The sequence below is a fragment of the Laccaria bicolor genome, genomic scaffold (genome assembly GCF_000143565.1).
Source record: "Laccaria bicolor S238N-H82 LACBIscaffold_103 genomic scaffold, whole genome shotgun sequence".
In the NCBI taxonomy this organism is placed as follows: Eukaryota; Fungi; Basidiomycota; class Agaricomycetes; order Agaricales; family Hydnangiaceae; genus Laccaria; species Laccaria bicolor.
This window is the reverse complement of record NW_001889974.1, coordinates 5,350-27,584: the sequence shown is the minus strand read 5'-3', so window position 1 is coordinate 27,584 and position 22,235 is coordinate 5,350. Positions and strand designations below refer to the sequence as shown.

General features: G+C 42.8%; 5 protein-coding genes across 5 annotated transcripts; all 5 read left to right on the top strand.

Moving 5' to 3' along the window:
- Nucleotides 1-98: 98 nt before the first annotated feature.
- Nucleotides 99-408, top strand: LACBIDRAFT_296129 (uncharacterized protein; the record flags this gene model as incomplete). The annotated part of the gene is made up of 2 exons (XM_001890496.1): nt 99-334; nt 387-408. The coding sequence occupies 2 exons, from the start codon at nt 99-101 to the stop codon at nt 406-408; spliced, it is 258 nt and encodes an 85-aa protein (XP_001890531.1).
- Nucleotides 409-1,793: 1,385 nt separating this feature from the next.
- LACBIDRAFT_296127 (uncharacterized protein) lies at nt 1,794-2,136 on the top strand (the record flags this gene model as incomplete). Its single annotated transcript, XM_001890495.1, has 3 exons — nt 1,794-1,837; nt 1,892-2,012; nt 2,068-2,136. The coding sequence occupies 3 exons, from the start codon at nt 1,794-1,796 to the stop codon at nt 2,134-2,136; spliced, it is 234 nt and encodes a 77-aa protein (XP_001890530.1).
- Nucleotides 2,137-2,517: 381 nt separating this feature from the next.
- Nucleotides 2,518-3,082, top strand: LACBIDRAFT_296126 (uncharacterized protein; the record flags this gene model as incomplete). Its single annotated transcript, XM_001890494.1, has 2 exons — nt 2,518-2,600; nt 2,659-3,082. The coding sequence occupies 2 exons, from the start codon at nt 2,518-2,520 to the stop codon at nt 3,080-3,082; spliced, it is 507 nt and encodes a 168-aa protein (XP_001890529.1).
- A 783-nt stretch (nt 3,083-3,865) lies between these two features.
- LACBIDRAFT_335626 (uncharacterized protein) lies at nt 3,866-6,635 on the top strand (the record flags this gene model as incomplete). Its single annotated transcript, XM_001890493.1, has 4 exons — nt 3,866-3,882; nt 3,938-3,978; nt 4,080-6,272; nt 6,331-6,635. 4 exons carry the CDS (start codon nt 3,866-3,868, stop codon nt 6,633-6,635), a joined length of 2,556 nt encoding a protein of 851 aa, XP_001890528.1.
- A 987-nt stretch (nt 6,636-7,622) lies between these two features.
- Nucleotides 7,623-9,493, top strand: LACBIDRAFT_335625 (uncharacterized protein; the record flags this gene model as incomplete). Its single annotated transcript, XM_001890492.1, has 9 exons — nt 7,623-7,728; nt 7,775-7,881; nt 8,017-8,175; nt 8,226-8,427; nt 8,519-8,783; nt 8,873-9,068; nt 9,172-9,186; nt 9,305-9,315; nt 9,367-9,493. The coding sequence occupies 9 exons, from the start codon at nt 7,623-7,625 to the stop codon at nt 9,491-9,493; spliced, it is 1,188 nt and encodes a 395-aa protein (XP_001890527.1).
- Nucleotides 9,494-22,235: the final 12,742 nt, after the last annotated feature.

Here is a 22,235-nt window from a genome sequence, read left to right as displayed (position 1 = left end):
CGTCACAGCGTCAACGTCCTCAGTCAACGGCGTCAATTGTCCTCACACGCTTTCAAGTCAACGCGTCGTCAACGTCCTCAACGCAGTCGACGTCGTCAATGCAACGTCATCAACACTATCAATGCAACGTCGTCAATGCAACATCGTCAACGCCGTCAATGCAACATCGTCGACGTTGTCAATGCAACGTTGTCAACCAACAGTCAACGTCGTCGATGTCACCATCTACCTCGTCTCTCACCACGGGCTTGGCAAGCCTTACCCCTGGGAGGTCTAATGCGATGCACACGCGATGCACACACAAACGCGCCCAGCAGCGAGCAGTTTCTGCCACGTAAGTAGCACGATATCTTTTACCCAAGTCTTCGGCTAACAAAATGTCATAGATTTTGTCCAACTACTCAATGACGAACAAGGCAAAAGTAACGCGTACAAAGGTTGAGTGTCAGATTGGCACTTTCATGCAGGAGTAAGTATCATATTCTCTTTTTGCACAACTTCTCAGGTAAAACTAACCCTTTCAAAATACTCAGCACGCAAAGTGGAACGCATACGCTGGTTCTGCGGATGAAAATACGTCGTCTCAACGCTGGAAATGAGTAACGGCGACGTTTCGAAGTTCTGGGGGGGGCATTAACGGAGCCAGGACATGCTAAGTGATAAGGTACGTCAGTTTGAGTCTGCAGGTCATCCTCCTAATTACGGCTCAGTATCATACCGCCTCCACAGACGCTCAGCTCATCCTCAGCGCCATTGACCAACTCCTATCACTCAACGGCTGGGTGGCCGCTCTATGTCCAACACTCACACGTCCCTTTGGCCAGAACAAACGCGAAGGCGCCTACGACGACCGCGAAAATCTCTATTACATCGCCATCGTCATACGCTCAGCCGACCACTTCCTCATCGACCAGCTCGCCGTTATCGGGGAAATGGCAAAAAGACTCGAACCGACAACCTCTTCGTCTCCATGCCCGACTACGACTCCAACGATTCGATGGAAACCCTCAGACCTGTGCGATTTAACATGCATATACACAGATGGCGAACGCGTGACATCGGAGGTGATCAATTCAGACAATCAAAATCTTCCTCCAAGCCAGACGCCGTACCTCCCACAACAAGCAAGGTGCCATCCGCTACGGACAGCACCTCCCATTCCAAGTATTCTGCTGCGAGTTCGGAACACACGTGTATTACAAAGGCGTCAGCTACCGCTCATGGACGGATTACCGGAACCTCTCAAGATCAGAGAATGTAGGCAATCGGGATCCACACCGTGATTCTTAGCTCAGATCACATTCTCAATGACGCCGCCATTGATGCCATGTACGTCCCCCTCCCCTTCCCATTCTTCCATGCTCATCACCTTTGCAGAGACTACAAAGCAGATATGCCTGTTTCCCCCTCCGCAAAGCAGACAATTCATTGGCCTTCATCGGCTTCCTCTTTGTCAAGAAGGTTCCTTCATTCCGTTTCGACATGGGGTTCTTTTTCCACGTGACAACGGCCGCTCAATACTCTGCTGCCATGCCACGTAGCCCCACCAACCCTTCTACGAGCCACGGCTGGTCGCATTAGTCACGACACGCCGTTCACCTTTCAACGACGTCCCCAACATGTTTGGCGGACGTCGATACGCCGTGTCGGGCTTTCGGAAGTTGAGTTGAAGGCAATAACGTGGCAAGGTAAGCCCATGAGTACTCGCGCAACAACAAAATTAACGACTTACTTTGAAGATCAACAGTATCTGCGATGAACCTGCGTTGAAGGCGGCTAGGGTGCAGTTGGTGATGTGGCGAAGAAGGCTTGGAAATGTTTGGAAGGCGGCAATGATGTAAGTAATCACATCAGCTCTCAAAGCAATGTAGAACTTACTTGTATCCGAAAGCTACCGCATCTGGCCAAATCAACGACATCTCAAACGCATTTGGCGGACGTTAATATGTCGTGGCGAGCCTTGGAGAGGTGGAAGAGAAGTGGTGAGGCGAGGAAGCGATCGAACGACGAAGGTACGTCGACCCCTTTGCCAAATCTTCAAAAAATGACGGCGCATAGTCGTTCCAGCCCGCAACGTCGACCGAAAATGAGAAACGAGCCCTGGGGGGGACTATGTCGTGCCCAGATAGCGATTAGTGGACGTCGATATGTTGCGTCGATGCAAGGCGGGGCTGTGATGACTTTAAATGAGGGTAAGTACCTCTTCCTGCCTAGTATCCTGAAACACATAACAAATCTTTTCATTCTTTTCTTTTGCAGGTTCTCAACCCCAATGAATGGCATCCGACATCTGTGCACAACCCACGCTTACAGAGGGCATTTAGCGGACGACGATACATCGTCTCGACGCCATGGCGAGGTGGAAGGCTTCTGGAAGCCTGAGGGTGACATTTGACGGATTTGCGGAAGACGATACATCGTCTTTGGGTGTCTTGGGGCCAGGAGTGGTGCAGGGCGTTGGTTGACGTTGTCAACTCATCAACGTTGTCAAAGTCGTCAACATTGTCAACGTTGTCAATGCTGTCAACATTGTCAATGCCATCAATGCCGCCATCAACCTCGTCTCTCACCACAGGCTTGGCAAGCTTTACCCCTGGGAGGTGCGTGTATTCTTGTTTTATCGATTGAACTTACCTACTCACTGATTAGTTTGAATAGATGTGCAGAATCTGCACTTGCAGTTCTCCCCCAATGGCCTCACAGCCCTCATCGCCCCCGCATACTGCGCTGGAGTAAATCCAGTATTTTACAGCCAGCCCCGACATCGTCAACACCGCCATCAACGTCGTCGACAATGCCGCTACATGTTGACGACGTCAACAATGTCATCCTAACCCCACTTGCTTCGTCTGCCGCGGGCGTTGGCTGGTCTCCACACCCTCAGCTTTGTTTAACCCAACTAACTCATCGCCATGGGACGTCGTTTAGACACCAAACGACGTTCCAAACTCCCCTGCTTTGTCTGCCCCACCCCATCGCTGTGGCACGTCGTTTTCACGCCGAACGATGTTCCAAACCCACCTGCTTCGTCAACGTCGTCGCCGTCCCCAGCCCCGACGTCATCAACGCCACTACATGTTGACGACATCAACAACGTCGTGAATGCTGCCATCAACATCGTCGTCAACGCCGCTACATGTTGACGACGTCAACAACGTCATCCAAACCCCACTTGCTTTGTCTGCCGCGGGCGTTGGCTGGTCTCCACCCCATCAGCTTTGTTTAACCCAACTCATCGCCGTGGAACGTCGTTTACACACCAAACGACGTTCCAAACTCCCCTGCTTTGTTTCCCACCCACCCCATCGCCGTGGCACGTTCACAACATGGCCCCTTCTCCGTGTTTCTTCCTGGTTATCTTATTACAGAGCACCTACCATATCGTACTTTTTTGTAAAGTTGAACTTTATTATGTAATTATTGTAGATAAGTCAAATGCCACTCGCAATTGAACGTGGGCTCGCAAACTCACCACGGAACGACTGCTTCGTTGATCCTCTGTACAAACCTTCAAGCCCAGTGTGATAGAGTCTTGGTCATACCAAACCTATCTTCTGTCAAGGTCTTTGCATCATTGGATAATATATTTCGACGGTCACAACGAGACGGCTGCTTTGACTCCAATTGATTTTTGAGATCTCTCCGATCAAAGCGTCAACTTGACTGGCGTGATAGCGTCTTGGTTATACCAAACCTATCTTCTGTCCTGGTTCTTGCATTCAGATTAGCACGATAGCGTCTTGGTTATACCAAACCTGTTGTGGGTTCAATATTTGCTTTCTCAAACGCAATAAGGTCTCGATTATTACGAACTTATCATCAACGGACTCCATTGAGGTCAGAAAATCTAGTTGCTAAACGCTACATGGACAATCCATCTCTGTAAGCGTTGCGATTTTCGCGTATTTCACCGTACTCAATTCATCGTGCACTTTAGCGTTACGCCTTGGGACATGGCTGCTCCCAGTGCACCCCGGCGTGAGCCTTATTTTCCAGAGTTGCACAGCACCACGGCTGAAAATGAAAATGCGTGCGTATTTGTTAACAATTGCACTCCATCTTTACTAACTAGTATCAAGGCCCCTTGATCGCTCTCGTGGACGACTTCAACGAATTCAAGACCGTTGATCTTCGAAGCCCGGAAAGTCCCACTGTACACTTCCATGAAAATCTGTCTGCCATGATCCACGTACCTCATTGGTGGACACAGGTGTTTGGGTGGATGGCATTCATACCTAAATGTGCTCACCTTGAAGGTGCTTTACTTGGCATTCTTGCTCACATACCCAGTGATTTCGATCAAGTCGATGGCAAGTACCAGTTGCCTGCCCACGTTATGAACGGATGGCGAAATGCAGAATGTTGGATGGTCAACGCAATGAAAGGCTTGAGTAGATTTGGAGCACTCGCTCCCGCATATCCTTCTGCACGAGGATATCTGAGGGCACATGCATCACCTTCCATTGCATGGAGGGAAGCACATGCCGCTAGAGAAATCTTTCTTCTGTGGATTGGTCTCTTCTCTTACGCAGTCGCAAGAGCCGATTCAACATCGTATCAAGAATGGAACTCCTTTCTGGTTGAAAAGCTGCAGTTCCATCCTTCAATTATTGACCTCATTCGTGCATCTGATATTGGCACTTGTACCCACGAGAGTCGGCGTGTGGGCACATTTATACATCTGAACAATACCGACATTAGACACACCTGCCAACCATCTGTCCGATGGTTTGTCGATCATAATATTCCTGTCTGGTACCAATGGGACAAGTATGAGATTAAGAGAGCTGAGGGAAATCCTTATTTATCATCAATAGGCCCTCTGCCTCATCAAATCGAGTTTCAAAGGGAGGAAGCTCTTTCCCACATACCAACAAATCTCGCTAAGAAGTACCCGAACCAGATTTGGGAACATTTTTTCCAGAAACGCAGGGAGTGCTTAACCCGATTGCTCTTTCTTGAGAAGCCATCTGAACGTGAGAGAAGGTTGAATCAAGAACAGATACCACCAACAAAGACTGCACAGGTCTTTGTGTGGGACAGAGATCCTGATCATCTTGTTCGTGAGGAGGTTTTTGTAAGAGAACGTGAGGAAACTTTGGCAGAATATGGCTCTCAGCAAAAAGTCTATAGCTCATTCTGGAATCAGTGGGACTGTTGCTGTGCATTTGGACCACCAGATGCATCTAGCAGTCAGGAAGATGAAGATGCATATAAAGATGCTGATCCTTTCCAAAATCCCAAGCAGTATGATGAGGTGATTGAACAACCCCCACTACAACAACCCATGATTCAGCCCATGACCGAAGAAGACTATGAGAATGCCAATACATTGCCTGACCACTACCAGGACACTCTGAAGGGCCCAAGGTGCACCTTACAAGGTCTGATCGATCAAGTACAACACATCATGCATGAACGTTATGGATTGGTCACTCCACAAACCTTCAACTCTCAAGGATTACCCTCTTTGACTAGTAAACATCGAAAGTTTTGGCTCCGATGGATTGGTCGATTGCCAACAAATAAAAATGAAGATGTGTTACATCAATTCTGGAATTTGGACCTTGTTAGGTTTTGGGTTGCCTTCACGGAAGAACTGCAGTGTCGCCAAAACATTCAAAATATCAACTGTGATATTAACATGTATCATGCTGATTCCTTAACAAAATCCAAACGCCTTCAACAGATCTGTCATGTGATCAATATTCGTGACAATGAACGGCATGATTTCAATCACCCATACAAAGATGATAGAAAACACATCAAAACCTGGTATATCTTTGACTTTGGAGTAGAAGCCACAGTGCCATGGAAATTGGCAGTCACATCAGCATCAGATGCATTGCTTGTCTGTAGACTTGATGATCGATTCCTGGATATTGATATTGCTAGGTATCTGGCAGGTCGTGGCATTGCATTTCGAACCTTGGCCTCAAGGGCTCAGATCCCATTGTCACCATCAGTACCTGAAGTTGACGTTTATTTACCCAGTCGTCCTCAAGACTATATCTTCACGCAAGCTGACTATGTAGCATATCTGTACTTCAGGGCACGTATGCTTCGTCGGCCTCGTATTCGAGCTGCAATCCTTCGGGGTGGATACTTCTGGAGATTAGTTATAGGCAGCGTTAGCCTGGATGAAGTTTTGGAGGGTCCTATCGGTGGTGCTAGTATGTTTTCTATTGAGGGTGATGGCAAAGAATTTGTGGATGACAAGTTATCCAAACATGAGATGGATCTTTTGTGTGGAACATATATGTGTGGAACATGTATGTTTTTTCATTCTCTTTTTAACCAATATGAGTGCTGACCTGATCTATTTGATAGCTCGTGCCAATGATACAGCTTTTAAGTCTTGGTGGCCGCCATCCAGTATCATTGACAATGAATCTACAAATCAAGTTTATGGCGAATGGAGTGAATGGGCAGAAGCATTATATTCAACCCGTGTTGCTGAAATTCGTTCAGGCAGTGCCCAGCCTCGTCCAGTCTCGCAATGGAGGAACTTCCTTAAGGGTCACAAGGAGTCAACGTTACTTATACGACAAACAGAAACATTAGCAGTTAACTTCCTCATCAAACATCGACCTGAATTAAGAACCACCTTGATAAAGTGTAATGCTGAGTGGTGATAGATACATACATAGATACATAGGGCCATTTGTAAATAATTACGAGAAATAAGATATTGGTATGCACAACAAACTCATCAAGTCAATTGAAACAGTGGTATGAATATGTTTCTCCAACTTCAAGCAATAAACATGACAGCAAAATTCTACTTGAGAATGTGATGACCAAATGGTTTCAGCAATGGCGTGTTACAAGGGTTACATTTCGGCAAATTTGAAGGCCATGTGATGTGTTACTGCTGAATTGGACTCTGCTTAGTAATCTTGTCAGGATTTATTCCATACTACAAGCTTTTGATCGCAAGTAAGCCAGCTAATCTACTACTGTATCGAACTGACGAACAATTAGAAAAAGGAATGCGAGTTACCGTCCCGTTCGACATCTTACAAGATACTGTCTTGGACCAGCTTACGCTCGCTGAAGATTGGAAAACACTGTCCTCCATGTCCCGAACGTGCCGATTGTTGGTTCAACCATCGCAAAGACGTCTTTTCGCAACAATTTCCGTTGCGGGGCCCTCAGTCCGACACCTTTTCAAACTTTTCCATGCCAGTCCACACATCGCCCAATATATATACCACCTTCATTATCATCTGGATGACTCTGACTGGGACACACAGACAGGCCTGATGCAACAGTTTTTCTTGCTAAAGAGTTTTGAGCTTACAGGAGGATTTCCCATAAGGAACTGGAACACCATCCCAGAAGAGCTACGGACTGAATTTATTCGTGTCTTTTCCTCACCAAACCTCACAACCCTCGCACTCTCTCGATTTCGATACTTTCCAGTCACCACCTTTGCGCACTGTCACAACATCATGTGTCTGAAACTTCATGACCTTCACATAAACTTCACTCCTCGTGCTGGAGTCAAAAGGTTCATCAGAAGACCCATCCCAAAGCCAACCATACTGTATGTTGCGCAGAATGACACATTCGTGTTTGCACGTTTATTCAAGGCTAAATGGAGCGACTCAAGTCCCATAATGGATTTATCTTCTGTCCGTGTATTGCACCTTCATTATTCGACACCAATACCAGGCAGCATCCTACATGATTGGAAACCAAACATCGAAATTCTTGCCATCACCGGTGTGTCACTACATTATATTCAAGGAACAATATTAATTAAATACAGCCGTGCACCATCTGGAAAGTTTCTGCAATACCACGTTGGTGACCAGCGTACGTGTCCTGATTAGGGAATGTCACGGGTTTACAAACCCGTACGGGTTGAGGTCGCGGGTGGGTATGGGTACGGGTACGGGTTGGCATTTTCGTACCCCAGCAAAACCCGTACCCATGACACGGGTGTGATGGGTGTGACATGTCAATCACGAACGCGTCACCTTCACCACGACACACTACCATACCCTCCAGCACGGTTACCAGACAGCGTGGCACGGCAACAACAATGCAAACGACTCGGATATGTCGGTCAGTAGTAGTGACACACAGACCACAGCAACTACAACAACAATGAGTCAAACACGATGGAATATGGGGGGGATAGACACAAACAGAGGACAGGCTTACAAGGTGCGCCCGTGAAGTTCTCTTTTCTTTTCGTTTCCTGACTATTACAACAGCACCACGACGACGGCACCTGCCAATGGACCCCACCTTACAGATCAACGCCAACGCGGTCACATGCAGTTGCTCACCACCAACCACACAACACGATACCATCAAAACACTGGCGCATGCCCTGTGCCCCAGTTACCAACAACGATGAGTCAAACACGATGGAATATGGGGGGGATAGACACAACCAGAGGGTGGGCTTACAAGGTGCGCCCGTGAAGTTTTCTTTTCTTTTTGTCTACTGACTATCACAACAGCACAACGACGACGACACCTGCCAATGGACCCCACCTCGCAGGTCAACGCCAACACAGTCACATGCAGTTGCTCACCACCACACAACACGATGCCGTCAAAACACTGGCCCATGCCCTGTGCCCCAGTTACCATTTCCTGACTTTCCGATCCTCGCAGGGTTGCACGGCAGTATCGATTGACACTTGCACTGCCTTTGTGAGGTTCATTGGTCATTTCTGGAGGGATACCTGCACATGGGTTGGGAACCCCCGGGTTTTTGTAAACCCTCGACCCGTACCCACGAAAACCCACACCTGTGGATGCAGGTACGGGTTTTAACGGGTACGGGTGCGGGTTACTCTGGAAAACCCCAGGGTAGCCCGTGACATTCCCTAGTCCTGATATGCGACAACAGAGGCAACTTCAGCGAAGTCAGTAAGAACTTGGTCAGGTGGAGATCAGCTGGAGGTTGGAAACTCGAAGAACTTTTCCTTGTGATGAGACCAGACGATGGCAAGCATCTCGATTGGCAAAATTTGCAAACTATGCTGAACAAAACACGTTTCCCACTTCTACATTCAGTAAACATCGTCCAAGTAGGAGGACAGAAAGTCAGCCTCTCTGAACTAACATGGGTAGCTGATTTGACGACCGTTTCGATATGCTTTGTTGATCATCAAACAACTCCTCAAAATTACTCAACATACTTACCAGCCAACTACCTTTAAAGTGAGCTGTTGTCTACATTATGCATAACATTCTAACATATATCCAAGAACCGGACTGCAGTATTATTACTAAGAGAGAGGACGTACATGTCATTGTTGAAGCTACTACGTTTCTGCAGTTAGTTGTAATGTGTGTAACAAATTATATGTATCACACCTGGTTCTGTGAACGTTTGTACAGCTCTGGTTTCTATGCAGCGTTGCGATCAATACAGCAAAAATACATTATACACGCCTTCTTGGCCTACATCACCTCCATCACGCAGTCAGACATTTTGATCTGCCATGGTCAACACAGCAAAGTCTAAAAAATCACGTGTGCATGTGAATCAAGTCATGTGATTGTTCAACTTTCAACATTCTGATGCGCATTGCTGTCTTCTCTTCCTACTCCATTCACAATGAACCTATATCGATGGACTTTCTTGCTACTTACCATCATTCCTCTGCCTTACACAACCTATCACACCGATACAAATATAGAATCCAAAGCAATTTGCAGAGGATTGATAGCGGCTGAGAACAGCCCGAGCTTTCATGCATCCATAATAGAGATTGGAAACAATCTGAGCCCGCAGGCACATGTTGACTATGTCAACGATGATTATATACGTCTGGCTGAGCAGACAGATTGGGAAATATATGTTCAGGCTAAGACAAGCACTGTCTATGCCAATGAGTTCCGAGAAGTGACCATGAAATTAACTTGTGTAATCCATTTGCTGCTTGAGTTTGCCTTGGAATATCTGTACAGTCAAATACCGTCCTTGGTATACTATAGTGCAATTGTATATTCCTTATCAGTAAATTACGCTATTGATCTCTGCATTTTGCTTGCACTTCGATTCTCAAGACATTGTAGTTTCCGTCATTTGTATGCAAACAAACTTCGCTTGTTTCGAGAGCACCTCTCTTTATCGCTACCTGCATTATTTGTTCGTCGTCAGTTTGTTGTGCATTTTTTCTCCTTGCTTCTGGTTTCACAAACAATTCAATATATATCTGCCCATACGTATACCTCAGTTTCGTCCATCTCTGACTGGTATAGCTATGAACCGTTATTGTCAAATAGAGTTTCCTTTAACCATGCATCAACCATAGATAAACCATATCTTCATTCTATTAGACATTGGTATGGGTATGGATGCACTTGTCAAGCAATGCCAACGGTTGTGCCTTCCATTCAATATGGTGGTGGAAAATTCAATGCAAACATAAGCGAGATCAAAAGCTATATAACTCCATACAGTCTAGAACCACAGAATGCAACCTCCATCAATTATAAATATGTTGGCCAGGTTGTGCTTCAAGCAGCTCAGGCTGAGTTACGTAAAAACCCTGAACTTCTTATATGTTATATGCCATTGGAATTATTAAAGGGGAAATTATCATTAGTTCAAGCAAAATCTATTGCAAAGATGCACAATGTTACAATATCGAGCAAATCTCTGGTTGCAGACGTGCTGGAGGTTTTATCCGCACATATGTGTTCATCAAGATGTTCTCAATTTTATACATTGTTTGCTCCAGTGAAGCCAGCTTTGACATCTTCTGAACGTCAAGCTAAATGGTACAAGGGTCTAAGTAAAGCAGACAAGAAAAAAATCATTAAAAAAAAGTACATTAAATTTTTAAAAGGTCCAACATACAAAATTAAGAGAAGTAAAGAGAATAAGTCTACTTATCAGACATCAAAAATCACTAAATTCCCACCTAAACCACCCTCTAAGAAATTAATTCATAGAATAATTAGTGGATTCTGTGAAGACACGCACCCTGACAAACTTCTTGAATCTGGATGCGCAGTTTGTGGTCAGCTAACGAGATTATCGGACATGTTAAAACGATCTGATACCTCAAGTAACTTGGAGCCATTGATTCGAGAAGGGGTTTCCCGAATAGAAAGAAAATCTGAACAAAATGAAATTCATGAAATCACGGGGCCTGTGATTGATGATGACTGTAAATATATATGCAAAACTTGCAATAAAAGTCTAGACAAAGGAAAAATACCCGCTAATGCACTTTGTAATGGTTTTTGGCTTGGTAAAATTCCTGATGAGCTTGCCTGCTTAACTTATGTTGAACAGCTTCTCATATCACGTGTTCGCCACAATCGCTGTATAATCAAAGTAGCCTCTGGACAGTACAAGATGCATGCAAATGCAATAACTTTCCAAAATCCTGTTGCAAAGATTTATGACACTCTTCCTCCTCCTCTTGAGGAACTTGATGAAGTCTTGGCTGTTATGTTTACGGGACCTTGTCAACCTACAAAAAAAGACCTTCAACGTACACCATTGCTGGTCCGTCGAAAGCAGATTTCAAAAGCACTTGAGTGGTTAAAATTGAACCATTCTGACTACTTTGACATCGGAATATCACAGGAGAATTTGAGCCAGTACCCTTTGAGTGATGCACCAGTTGTAATTGACTATCGTCAGTCAATAATAAATAGGGAGCGAGAGGCTACAAGTGTTCATGATAATGAAGAAGAGATAGGTACCGAAGAGGGTCCTTGTACTTTTGTAGTGCAAGGGCTGACTGGAGAAGAGTATTCTACCATGTCTTTGGAGGCAATAAAGGCTCGAGCACTGAAGCATTTGACATCAAACAGAAAAATCATGTTTGCAGGCCATTCTCAACAACCCAACTCCATTTATAACAACCCTCAACTATTTCCTGCTATGCTACCATGGCTATTTCCTTATGGCCTTGGAGGTATCGGAAATGATATGATACCCCATAACATATCTACAATGGCCCACAAGCGTTTACTGTTAATGTATCATGATAAGCGATTCCAAATGGATCCACATTTTCCACTTATTGCATTCAATCATGAACAAATACAACAAAGTACGACGGGAGGTTATCTTACAACCAAAAAATCCTCATTTAATTCAGTAACTGAACGCTTGCTTAACCTTGACATGCAAGTGATATCTAGCATAAATAAAAGACTTGCTTCAGGTGAACGAGTAAAACCAGAAACTGAGCAAGAAAAAGAATGCTTTCAATTGTTGAAGGATCTGGATTCTGTTGGAGGTCACGTGCAAGGTTCAACAACATCTAAAAAATACATGCGAAATGAAGTTTGGTCACTTATATCTTATATTGGTGCTCCCTCCTGGTTTATTACACTTTCTCCAGCAGATGGCAAGCATCCTATTTGTCTTTATTTTGCTGATACCAACACAGAATTCAGACCTGAATTAACCTTTTCACCAGAATGCTCTACATTAATTGCGAAGAATCCTGTAGCTGCAGCACACTTTTTTCATTTTATCTGTGAAAACTTTATTAAACATGTACTAGGTGTTGGAAGTAATCATCCTGGGTTATATGGTGAAACAGATGCATACTATGGAACAGTTGAACAACAAGGGAGGTTAACACTGCACCTTCACCTGCTTTTGTGGATAAAAGGTGCCTTATCTCCTCAAGACATACGAGATCGAATTATGGATCCTTCATCAGACTTTCAAAAATGTATTGTTGAATATCTTGAATCAGTACATAAAGGAGAACTTCATGGAGGATCCTTTGAAGATATTCGAGCTCAATGTCAAGATGCTCAGAAAAACAACTCAGAATACAAAAATCCAACCCATACTATGCCTATACCTCCACCTCCTCTCTGTAAGAATAGAGGGTGCAACAAATGTTTAAGATGCACTAATCTTAAAGTATGGTGGGGTAAATTTCATGCAACAACAGATGATCTTTTGTCTAGATCAAATCATCATGGGTGCCGCAGACCTGAGATAGATGGGGAAGACCCTACAAAAGTGAAGCAGAAAGGTTGTCTAAATGCACAAGGCCAATGTAAGGCACGCTTTCCACGTGAGATTGTAGAGGAGACAATGGTTGATCCGCTGAGCGGTGCATTGAAAATAAAGAAAGGTGAAATGTGGCTCAATACATTCACACCTGAGCTAACATATCTTCTTCGCTGCAACACAGATACTACTAGCTTGATGTCAGGTACAGCAATAAAGGCGGCTGTTGGATATATCACTGAATATGTAACAAAAACTGGCTTAAATTCATATACAGCTTTTGATGCTGTTCGTCAAGTGTTTAACAGAAACTCTGAAATGATTGGAGGTAATGATGACAGGCAAAATACTGCTCGTCGATTGATGACAAAAATGGTGAATGCATTAACTGCTAGGATGGAAATAGGAAGTCCCATGGCTTCTCTCTATCTGCTTGGAAACCCTGACCATTATACAAGTCACAAGTTCACTCTTTTCTATTGGAAAAATTTTGTAAGAGAGGCTAGAAATCCCTGGATGATTACGACAGAAAATGACACGTCAAATTCAGCTGTTTCTGAGGAGAAAGAAATGCCAGAGAAGGTAGTACTGCAAAAATATGAGGGAATGTACATTGGATTGTCAAATGTTTATGATTATATTTACCGTCCTATTGTTTATGAGAAGATGTCTTTATATGACTGGATAAGAAAAGCGAAAAAAGAGAAACGCTCGAAAGAGGAGCAGCAGGAATTTGATGCTCACTATGACAAAAATGAAAATGAAGTGGAATCTGATGATGAATCAGTTACTGAAGGAGAAGATGAACTCAATTTTCTGGGCGGTGGAGCAACTACATGTGATATAGAAGATGAATCAACAGATGAATTGCTTGGTGAATCGGATTCTGATGATGAACTTAACAACTATGAAAATTTTTATGATGATGAACCAGATAGTCAAGAGTTTCTACCTGATCACCCTCAACATTGTACACACAAGGTAGTTGTTGTTGATGAGGAGAATGCTCTTATACCAAATTTTGTTGGTGGAGGCTTACCTCGCCGTGATCAAGGTGACAGAGAATATTACTGTTCTACTATGCTTTCTTTGTTCAAACCTTGGCGAAATGGCAAAGATTTGAAACTAGAAGATGAATCTTGGGATGAAGCTTTTTGTGGCTATGCATTTTCAGCAAGACAACTTGAGCTTATGAATAATTTCAATATCAAGTATGAATGTAATGATGCCAGAGATGACTACTCTGCACAAATGAAAAAGAAAGGTGAAAGAGAAGGAATATTAGGCTCATGGGATGACAGTGGCGGTGAACTTGATACTAACTTTCCTGACTTTGGTGAAGATGGTCTATTGGATATTGATGAATCACTGTATATGTTGGGAGACCCCAATAGTATCAATAATCAGAAGCTTCATGAAATGAACAGAATTGAGAATGTTGTTCAAAATGCAGGGTGGCTTGATCCATGCATTGGCAATATTGATCCAGTGGATGTAAACTTTAAGCCAGAAGAAGAACGAACTGGATCTCAGTGGAATGTTCTTGTACAGTCGCTAAAGAAACTCTTCCTTGAAACACGTTCAAAGAACCTTCCAGCAGCTAAAGCAGATAAAGAAAGAAATGGGACATCACAAAATGAAGTGGTTGTAGATGATATCAGCTACTTGGACAAAAAATTCAAAGCAAAGAAAGAAGAAGAACAGAAAATGATAGATGACATTGCCCAAACATTCAGTTTGAATGAAGAGCAGGAAAGAGCATTCCGAATTGTGGCCAACCATGCAACTATGAAAGAAAGTGAGCAACTTAAAATGTATCTGGGAGGTATGGGTGGAACAGGAAAATCTCAGGTTATAAAAGCATTAATAGCTCTCTTTGATAAACGTAATGAAGCACATAGAATTATGATATTGGCACCAACTGGATCTGCTGCTGCTCTATTGAATGGCTCAACATATCATTCAGCTTTAGGTGTAAAAAGTGATTCCCGAAGAAGTCATAATGAACAGTCAAATATGGCACAAGTTAGATCTCGTTTGGATGGTGTAGACTATATATTTCTAGATGAAGTATCCATGATCTCATGTTATGAGCTATATAAAATAAGTGCACAACTGGCAAAAGGAAGAAACAATATGGATGTACCCTTTGGAGGAATCAATATGATTTTTGCAGGAGACTTTGCACAACTTATGCCAGTACTAGGCCAGGCCCTTTATAATGGGAATGTTGGCACATTGGTGGATGCCTCCATGTCAGAACGTGGGCAGCAATCTGCTATAGGGAAAGCACTTTGGCACCAAGTTACTACAGTTGTAATTCTACGAAAAAATATGAGACAAAATACACAATCAGTGGAAGATGCCAAGCTAAGGACAGCTCTAGAAAATATGAGATATGCAGCATGTACTGCTGATGACATTAAATTTTTAAGAAGCCGTGTTGCAGGAAGGCGGCCTGATCAGCCGAAGTTGGCTGACAAACGTTTCAGAAATGTCTCTATCATTACTGCTTTGAACTCCCAGAAAGATCGAATCAATGAATTGGGTTCTGCACGTTTTGCAGCAGATACTGGCCAAACCCTCACTGACTTTTACTCTGTGGATACACTGGGGGTTGAGTGTGATCCAGTCACTGGTAAAAAGCCTCGTGGAAGACCTAAGAAAACTGCTATATACAAAACTATCAGTCCAAAGCTTCAAAATTTACTTTGGAACTTGCGCCATTCGGCCTCTGATCATGTTCCCGGAAAACTTTCACTGTGTATTGGTATGCCAGTTATAATACGAAATAATGATGCAACAGAATTATGTATAACAAAAGGTCAAGAAGGTCATGTCGTTGGATGGGATGCAAAGTTGGGCCTAAGTGGACAACGAATCCTTGAAACTTTGTTTGTAAAGCTTGATCGTCCTGCCAAGACAATCAAGATTGAGGGATTGCCTGAAAATGTAGTTCCACTAGTAAAGAACAGCATGTCTATTGAATGTATCTGTCCAAGTGATGTTACTCTCGCTATATCCCGTTCTCAGGTGTCTGTGCTACCTAACTTTGCAATGACAGACTATGCATCACAAGGAAAGACTCGTCCATTCAATGTAGTGGATTTAAATAGCTGTCGTAACCACCTATCTTACTATACTGCTCTTTCTAGAAGTGCAACATGTGAAGGAACTGTAATTGTACAAGGATTTGATCCATCAAAGATTACCTGTGGTGCATCTGGTTATCTTCGACAAGAGTTTAGAGAACTTGAGCTTCTTGATGACATTACCAACCTTAAATACAATGGCCAATTACCTCCATCAATCAATGGCCAACTGCGTAATGCTCTCTTACGTCAGTATCAACAGCTCAAAGGGAAGGGGTATTGTCCACAAAATGTGATGGGGCCAATTAGATGGAGTGAAATGTATCCAATGCAAACTTTTCAGGTGATCACTGATAGTTCATGGACACTCACCACAAAATCAACCACTAATGCAACTGAAGAGGTTGAGATCCAATCACAAAAGAAAAGTAAAAATGTCTCAGGTTATTTTGTTCCTGCACAGGGATCAAAGGCAATTGCATCTACACTCAAAAGAAAGGCAGAAGAGGATCTAAATACTGATGGACCAAAGTCAAAGAAAATTAGAGCCAGCTTTGGACCTACACCTGACATTCCAGTTGGGATTCTTTGGGATTCGGTAAATTACAGTTGCTCATATGATTCTCTATTTACAATTTTGTGTGAGATTTGGATTTACAATCCAAAAAGCTGGACAAAAACATTTTCTTCATTTGGGAATCAAGGAAAAATATTATCAGAAGGATACAAAAAAGTTATCAGAGGTCTGGAGACTTTGGAAAATGTTCGAAATGATGTGCGTTCATCACTTAAACAAGAAAATTCAGATTTATTTCCAAGTGGACAAATGGGGACTGATATCCGTGATTTAATCTCATATATTTTTACTTCACATCACAATATTAGCTTGGGCTACCGTAGAATATCATGTGATACATGTGGTTTTTTTCAAGACTTGGATAATCCACCTGAAAGAGTGATGTCAATACTTGATGGAACTTACAAGTCAATCAATGAATGGTTGCAACAATGGCTGAGGGAACCAAGCATATGTGATTGTGGTGCACCGATGGCAACTTCCCGAATGTATGACCAACCCCCTTCACTTCTTGTATTCAGTTTGAATACAAGTAGTGTCTCAATTAGCAAAACCATTCGTATTAAAGGCTCCAATGGTAAATTCACAGTCCTCCCACTGAGGGGCGTAATTTATTCTGGTGGATTTCACTTCACATCACGTATAATTAGCCCTGGAAAGGAAGTGTGGTATCATGATGGTATGGTGACTAAGAGAAATTGTATAAAGAAAGGGCATATAACTGATTTTACTGAAGACTCTTTGAAGATCTGTAGAGAGAAAAACTCTTCTGGTGAGTTGGTTGAGCGCCAAGCAGTTGTAGCAATTTACTCTAAAAAGTGAACCATATTTAAATGTGTTTATTTAGTTTGTTGGAGCATTTTAGTAGCATATAGTAGTGTCATCTACACTGGAGCAGATTGGGCCATAGAAAGGTCCTAAGCACAGGGTAGCATAAAGGCAAAGATGTCAAAATAAAAACATACAACTTCATTGCTGAATTTGTACTCAGTTTGTTGGAGTATTTCCATGCCATGTAGTAGTAGTATTCAAATGAGTATACACCCTTCTGAGCATCAACAATTTTGTATCTATGATTACTTGTGTCAGAGGCCGTTGCAAGCACGGCAGATACGAGTCCTCTCCTTTTATTAGCCAATTTTATTTAAGCAGTCAATGTGAATTATCAATGTTTACATTACTTTATATAGCTTTAAAAATTCAAACATTTTCTAATATATATATAGTATTTTTTTGAATCCATTATGTCCTTATTGTTTTAATATAATTTCTAATATTTTCTAATATATATATAGTATTTTTTTGAATCTGTTATGTCCTTATTGTTTTAATATATTTTGTAATATTTTATTTTTATCTGGCTAGCTCATATAATTTTAAGAAGGTAACTTGACCAAAAAATATTTTTAATTCATCATATAATAAATAATATATTTCAACAATTATTTCTTTGAATAAATTACTGTGACTGCTTGTCTTTCAAAAAGTGCTCCATTTGATTTTTTTTCTCTGCAAGATTTGAGTGCATCCTCTGTGAACTCATTAAGATGGCCCTTTTTGATGCAATTTCTTCTTGTTGTCATACCATCATGATACCACACCTCTTTTCCAGGAGTGATCACATAAGCAGTGAAATGAAAGCCACCAGAATAAATAATACTTGTGTAAGAGGCCATTGCAAGCATGGCAGAAACAAGTCCCTTTTTGCAAGGGGAATAGTAACTCACTACTCCTTTCTGCTTTTCTCTGTTTTTCTGGGTATATTTTTATCACCAACAAGTAAGTTTCCCTATTTGAATGTTGCCCTGGACCCTAAAGAAAGTACCCCAGCATAATCACCATCAATCTTAAAAATGTGCCAACTGAGAGGGGGTGCCGAGGTCCTGGTAGGGCATAGTACATAGAAATCTTTATTTCTGCCAAAATAGATTACTAAGCATTTAACATGTGCAAACAGTTTAACTGTGTGCATGGTGAAACTGTTTGTATTTGTTTTAAGTGATGTGATATCACATAGGTTCATTGACAATATACAGAAACCAAAGTTTACTGATAGACTGGTTTGAGACTATTTATTTGTATTTACCTACATTTATCCTCATTTCAGAATAATCTTACAAATAAAGACTGCATACTGCAAAAAAAAACCATGTCATTTGGACCAGAATTGGCAGAGCTATGTAGAAATCTTCATATAAGCCAAAGGTAATGACTAATCGATGCTGTGTGCCAACAATTATCTGAACACCAGCACAGGTTCAGACAATCCTTGGCATGAGGACATCTCGTCCACTGGGAGTCTGGTTCACAAACGGTTTGAGGAACAATTCAGTGAATCGGCCACTGAATTCTAGTGTTTGAAAGTCTGGTTCGGTCTGGTTTTTTGATGCCCAGGGGCATTAACCGTAACCATAACTGGTCTGCCTTTTCCCCAGAAGTCAAAAGACCAGACCAGACCGCAAAAAGACCGCAGACCGCAGTCTTTTGCGGTCTATAGACCGGTTTCGGTAGTGATGGGCAGGGGTAACCCTGGGGTGTCTTCATCATGACCTCTACCCTTACCCTTACCCAACCCCAACCCTTGGTGAGGGTTGGGGTTTTGGAAGGGTAAAGGTTGGGGTAGATGGGGGGTTTGAGGGGTAAGAAACCCTCTGGGGGTCAGCATCAAGGGTTGTTGGCTTTTTGTTTGTAGATTGAAATTCTTACAAAAGAAATGTTTTCACAAGCTCACAATTAAGAAAATTACTATTATTTGATGAACATGAGGATATAGAGTGTCATTGTATATACAATTCCATGTTTATAATACCAGAACACTGGTCATAATCTTCTAAACTAATTCTTTACTATCCTTTTACCCAAAATTTGCCCAAAATATATCCTGCAAATATTTTATGAGGCAAAATTTGAGTTAAAATTTACCTTTTGACAACCCTTGTGAAGGGTTGGGGTTGGTGTGAGGGTCAGAAAATCCTGACCTCTACCCTTACCCTCCTGACCCCTACCCCTGACCCTTGGAGGGTTGACAAACCCTTGCACATCACTAGGTTTCGGTCTGCATCGGTTTTAACCGGTTTATGACCGGTCTTTAGGCCAATATTTTAAAATTATGAATTGGTAGATTTATTAACATCTCTAATAGCTTCAAAACGAGCCTAAGAACGTTAAATTCCGTTAGGAATTGGTGCTTCTATAAAATAAGTCTGGTACATCTGTTCTTCCCAAAAGTAATTTAGATTTTAATTCATATCTCTCTCGTTTTTTTACCAAATTGTACGTTCTTGGGTGGGTTTTAAAGGGTATCTAAGGGGTTACAAAAGGCCGGTCCAAACCGGTCAAGACCGGTTCACGTTAACCGGTTTTTTTGCGGTCTTTACATTTCAAAAATAAAAGACCGTAACTGCAGGTCCGGTCTTTTGCGGTCTTGGTCTGGTCTGGTTACAGTCTTTTTCCAGTCACGAGACCGGACTTCCAAACACTACTGAATTCATCCTAACCAGGTAGTACTTAGTTAGCTTACATGGTCAATGCAAGCACTTCATCATTGCCATTGTGGGTAACAATAATATACATTGTTGTATCATCTCTCTCAGCTCCATCCCCCTGTCCAAGCTACTATCTGCCTTTTCTAATCACCCTAACGTTGTGGGCATCCTTGATGATGATGGTCCTGATTGAGCCACATTGAAGTCCTGAGCAGAATTTACAAGAGTGATGAATATACAACAGACATACCTCCACACTAAGTTGACCGCTTGGCGAATGGTTTGTGGGAGCAGTTGGGAGGCATGCAGAAGTATCTAAATGAATCCAGTATGCAGCAAAGTGAGCCACATTGAGGTCCTGAGCAGAAGTCAGCATAAGGGCCAAAAACACGAAAATACAACAGGCATACCTCTACAACAGGTTGACAGATTTGCAAACGGTTTGTTGGAACATTTTCAAGGGATGTAGAGGTTTCCAGACGAGTCTAGCATGCAGAGAAACGAGCCACATTGAAGTCCTGAGCAGAATTTACAATAAGGCCAAAAACACGAAAATACAACAGACATACCTTTACAACGAGCTGACCAATTCGCAAACGGTTTGTTGGAGTGTTTTCGATGCGTGTAGAGGTGTCCAAACGACTCCAGCATGCAGAGAAACGAGCCACATTGAAGTCCTGAGCAGAATTTACCATAATGCCAAAAACGCGAAAATACAACAGACAAACCTCTACAACGAGCTGACCGATTCGCAAACGGTTTGTTGGAGCGTTTTCGATGCGTGTAGAGGATGATGAGTCTAGCATGATTGAGACCCACATTGAAGTCCTGAGTAGAATTTACCATAAGGCGAATGAAAATACAATGGACATACCTTTACAACTAAGCTGACCGATTCGCAAACGGTTTGTTGGAGTGTTTTCGATGCGTGTAGAAGTATCCAAACGAATCCAGCATGCAGCGAAATGAACCACATTGAGGTCCTGAGCAGAAGTCAGCATAAGTGCCAAAAACACGAAAATAGAACAGGCATACCTCCACAACAGTTGACGGATTTGCAAACGGTTTGTTGGAGCGTTTTCGATGCGTGTAGAGGTTTCCAAACGACTCCAGCATGCAGCGAAACGAGCCACATTGAAGTCCTGAGCAGAATTTACAATAAGGCCAAAAACACGAAAGCACAACAGACAAACCTCTACAACGAGCTGATCGATTCGCAAACGGTTTGTTGGAGCGTTTTCGAGGCGTGTAGAGGTATCCAAACGAGTCCAGCATGCAGAGAAACGACCCACATCGAAGTCCTGAGCAGAATTTACCATAATGCCAAAAATGCGAAAATACAACAGACAAACCTCTACAACAAGTTGACCGATTCGCAAACGGTTTGTTGGAGTGTTTTCGATGCGTGTAGAGGTGTCCAAACGACTCCAGCATGCAGCGAAACGAGCCACATTGAGGTCCTGAGCAGAATTTACAATAAGGCCAAAAACACGAAAACACAACAGACAAACCTCTACAACAAGTTGACCGATTTGCAAACGGTTTGTTGCAGTGTTTTCGGGGCGTGTAGAGGTATCCAAAGGAGTCCAGTACACAGCGAAACGAGCCACATTGAGGTCCTGAGCAGAATTTGACATTCACTTGGCATGTGAAGCAAGGGAGAAAGGCACGAACAATGACGCACATTCATTTCCCGATCGCATTGATGGGAAATGAATGTGCGTCATCCAAAGGCACACAGAAGGGATGAAAGTCTGAGATCGTTGATGGGATCTCGGACCTTCCTGGCCTTGGAAAATCTTTATGGTTCTTTGTGAGATCTTTAGGGCAGACCCTTCGCATCAGATGGTGTCTTTTTTCCGCTGGCTGTTTCTTCTTTCTCCCCCCACACACAGAGACTTTAACCTTTATATCATAATGAGTGATGTCAGATCTTGTGTATATCAACAACTAAACATGCAAATTAGATGCTAACTGTCCATCTGCTGGACAAAAGCAAGTACATGAGTAGGAACTGCTAAAACCTAGGTTGTGCCAACCTATTGTGGTTCGTTTCCCTTCTTCTTGGGGTTGTTCAGATACCAACTTCATGCTCACTTTGTCACCACACACAC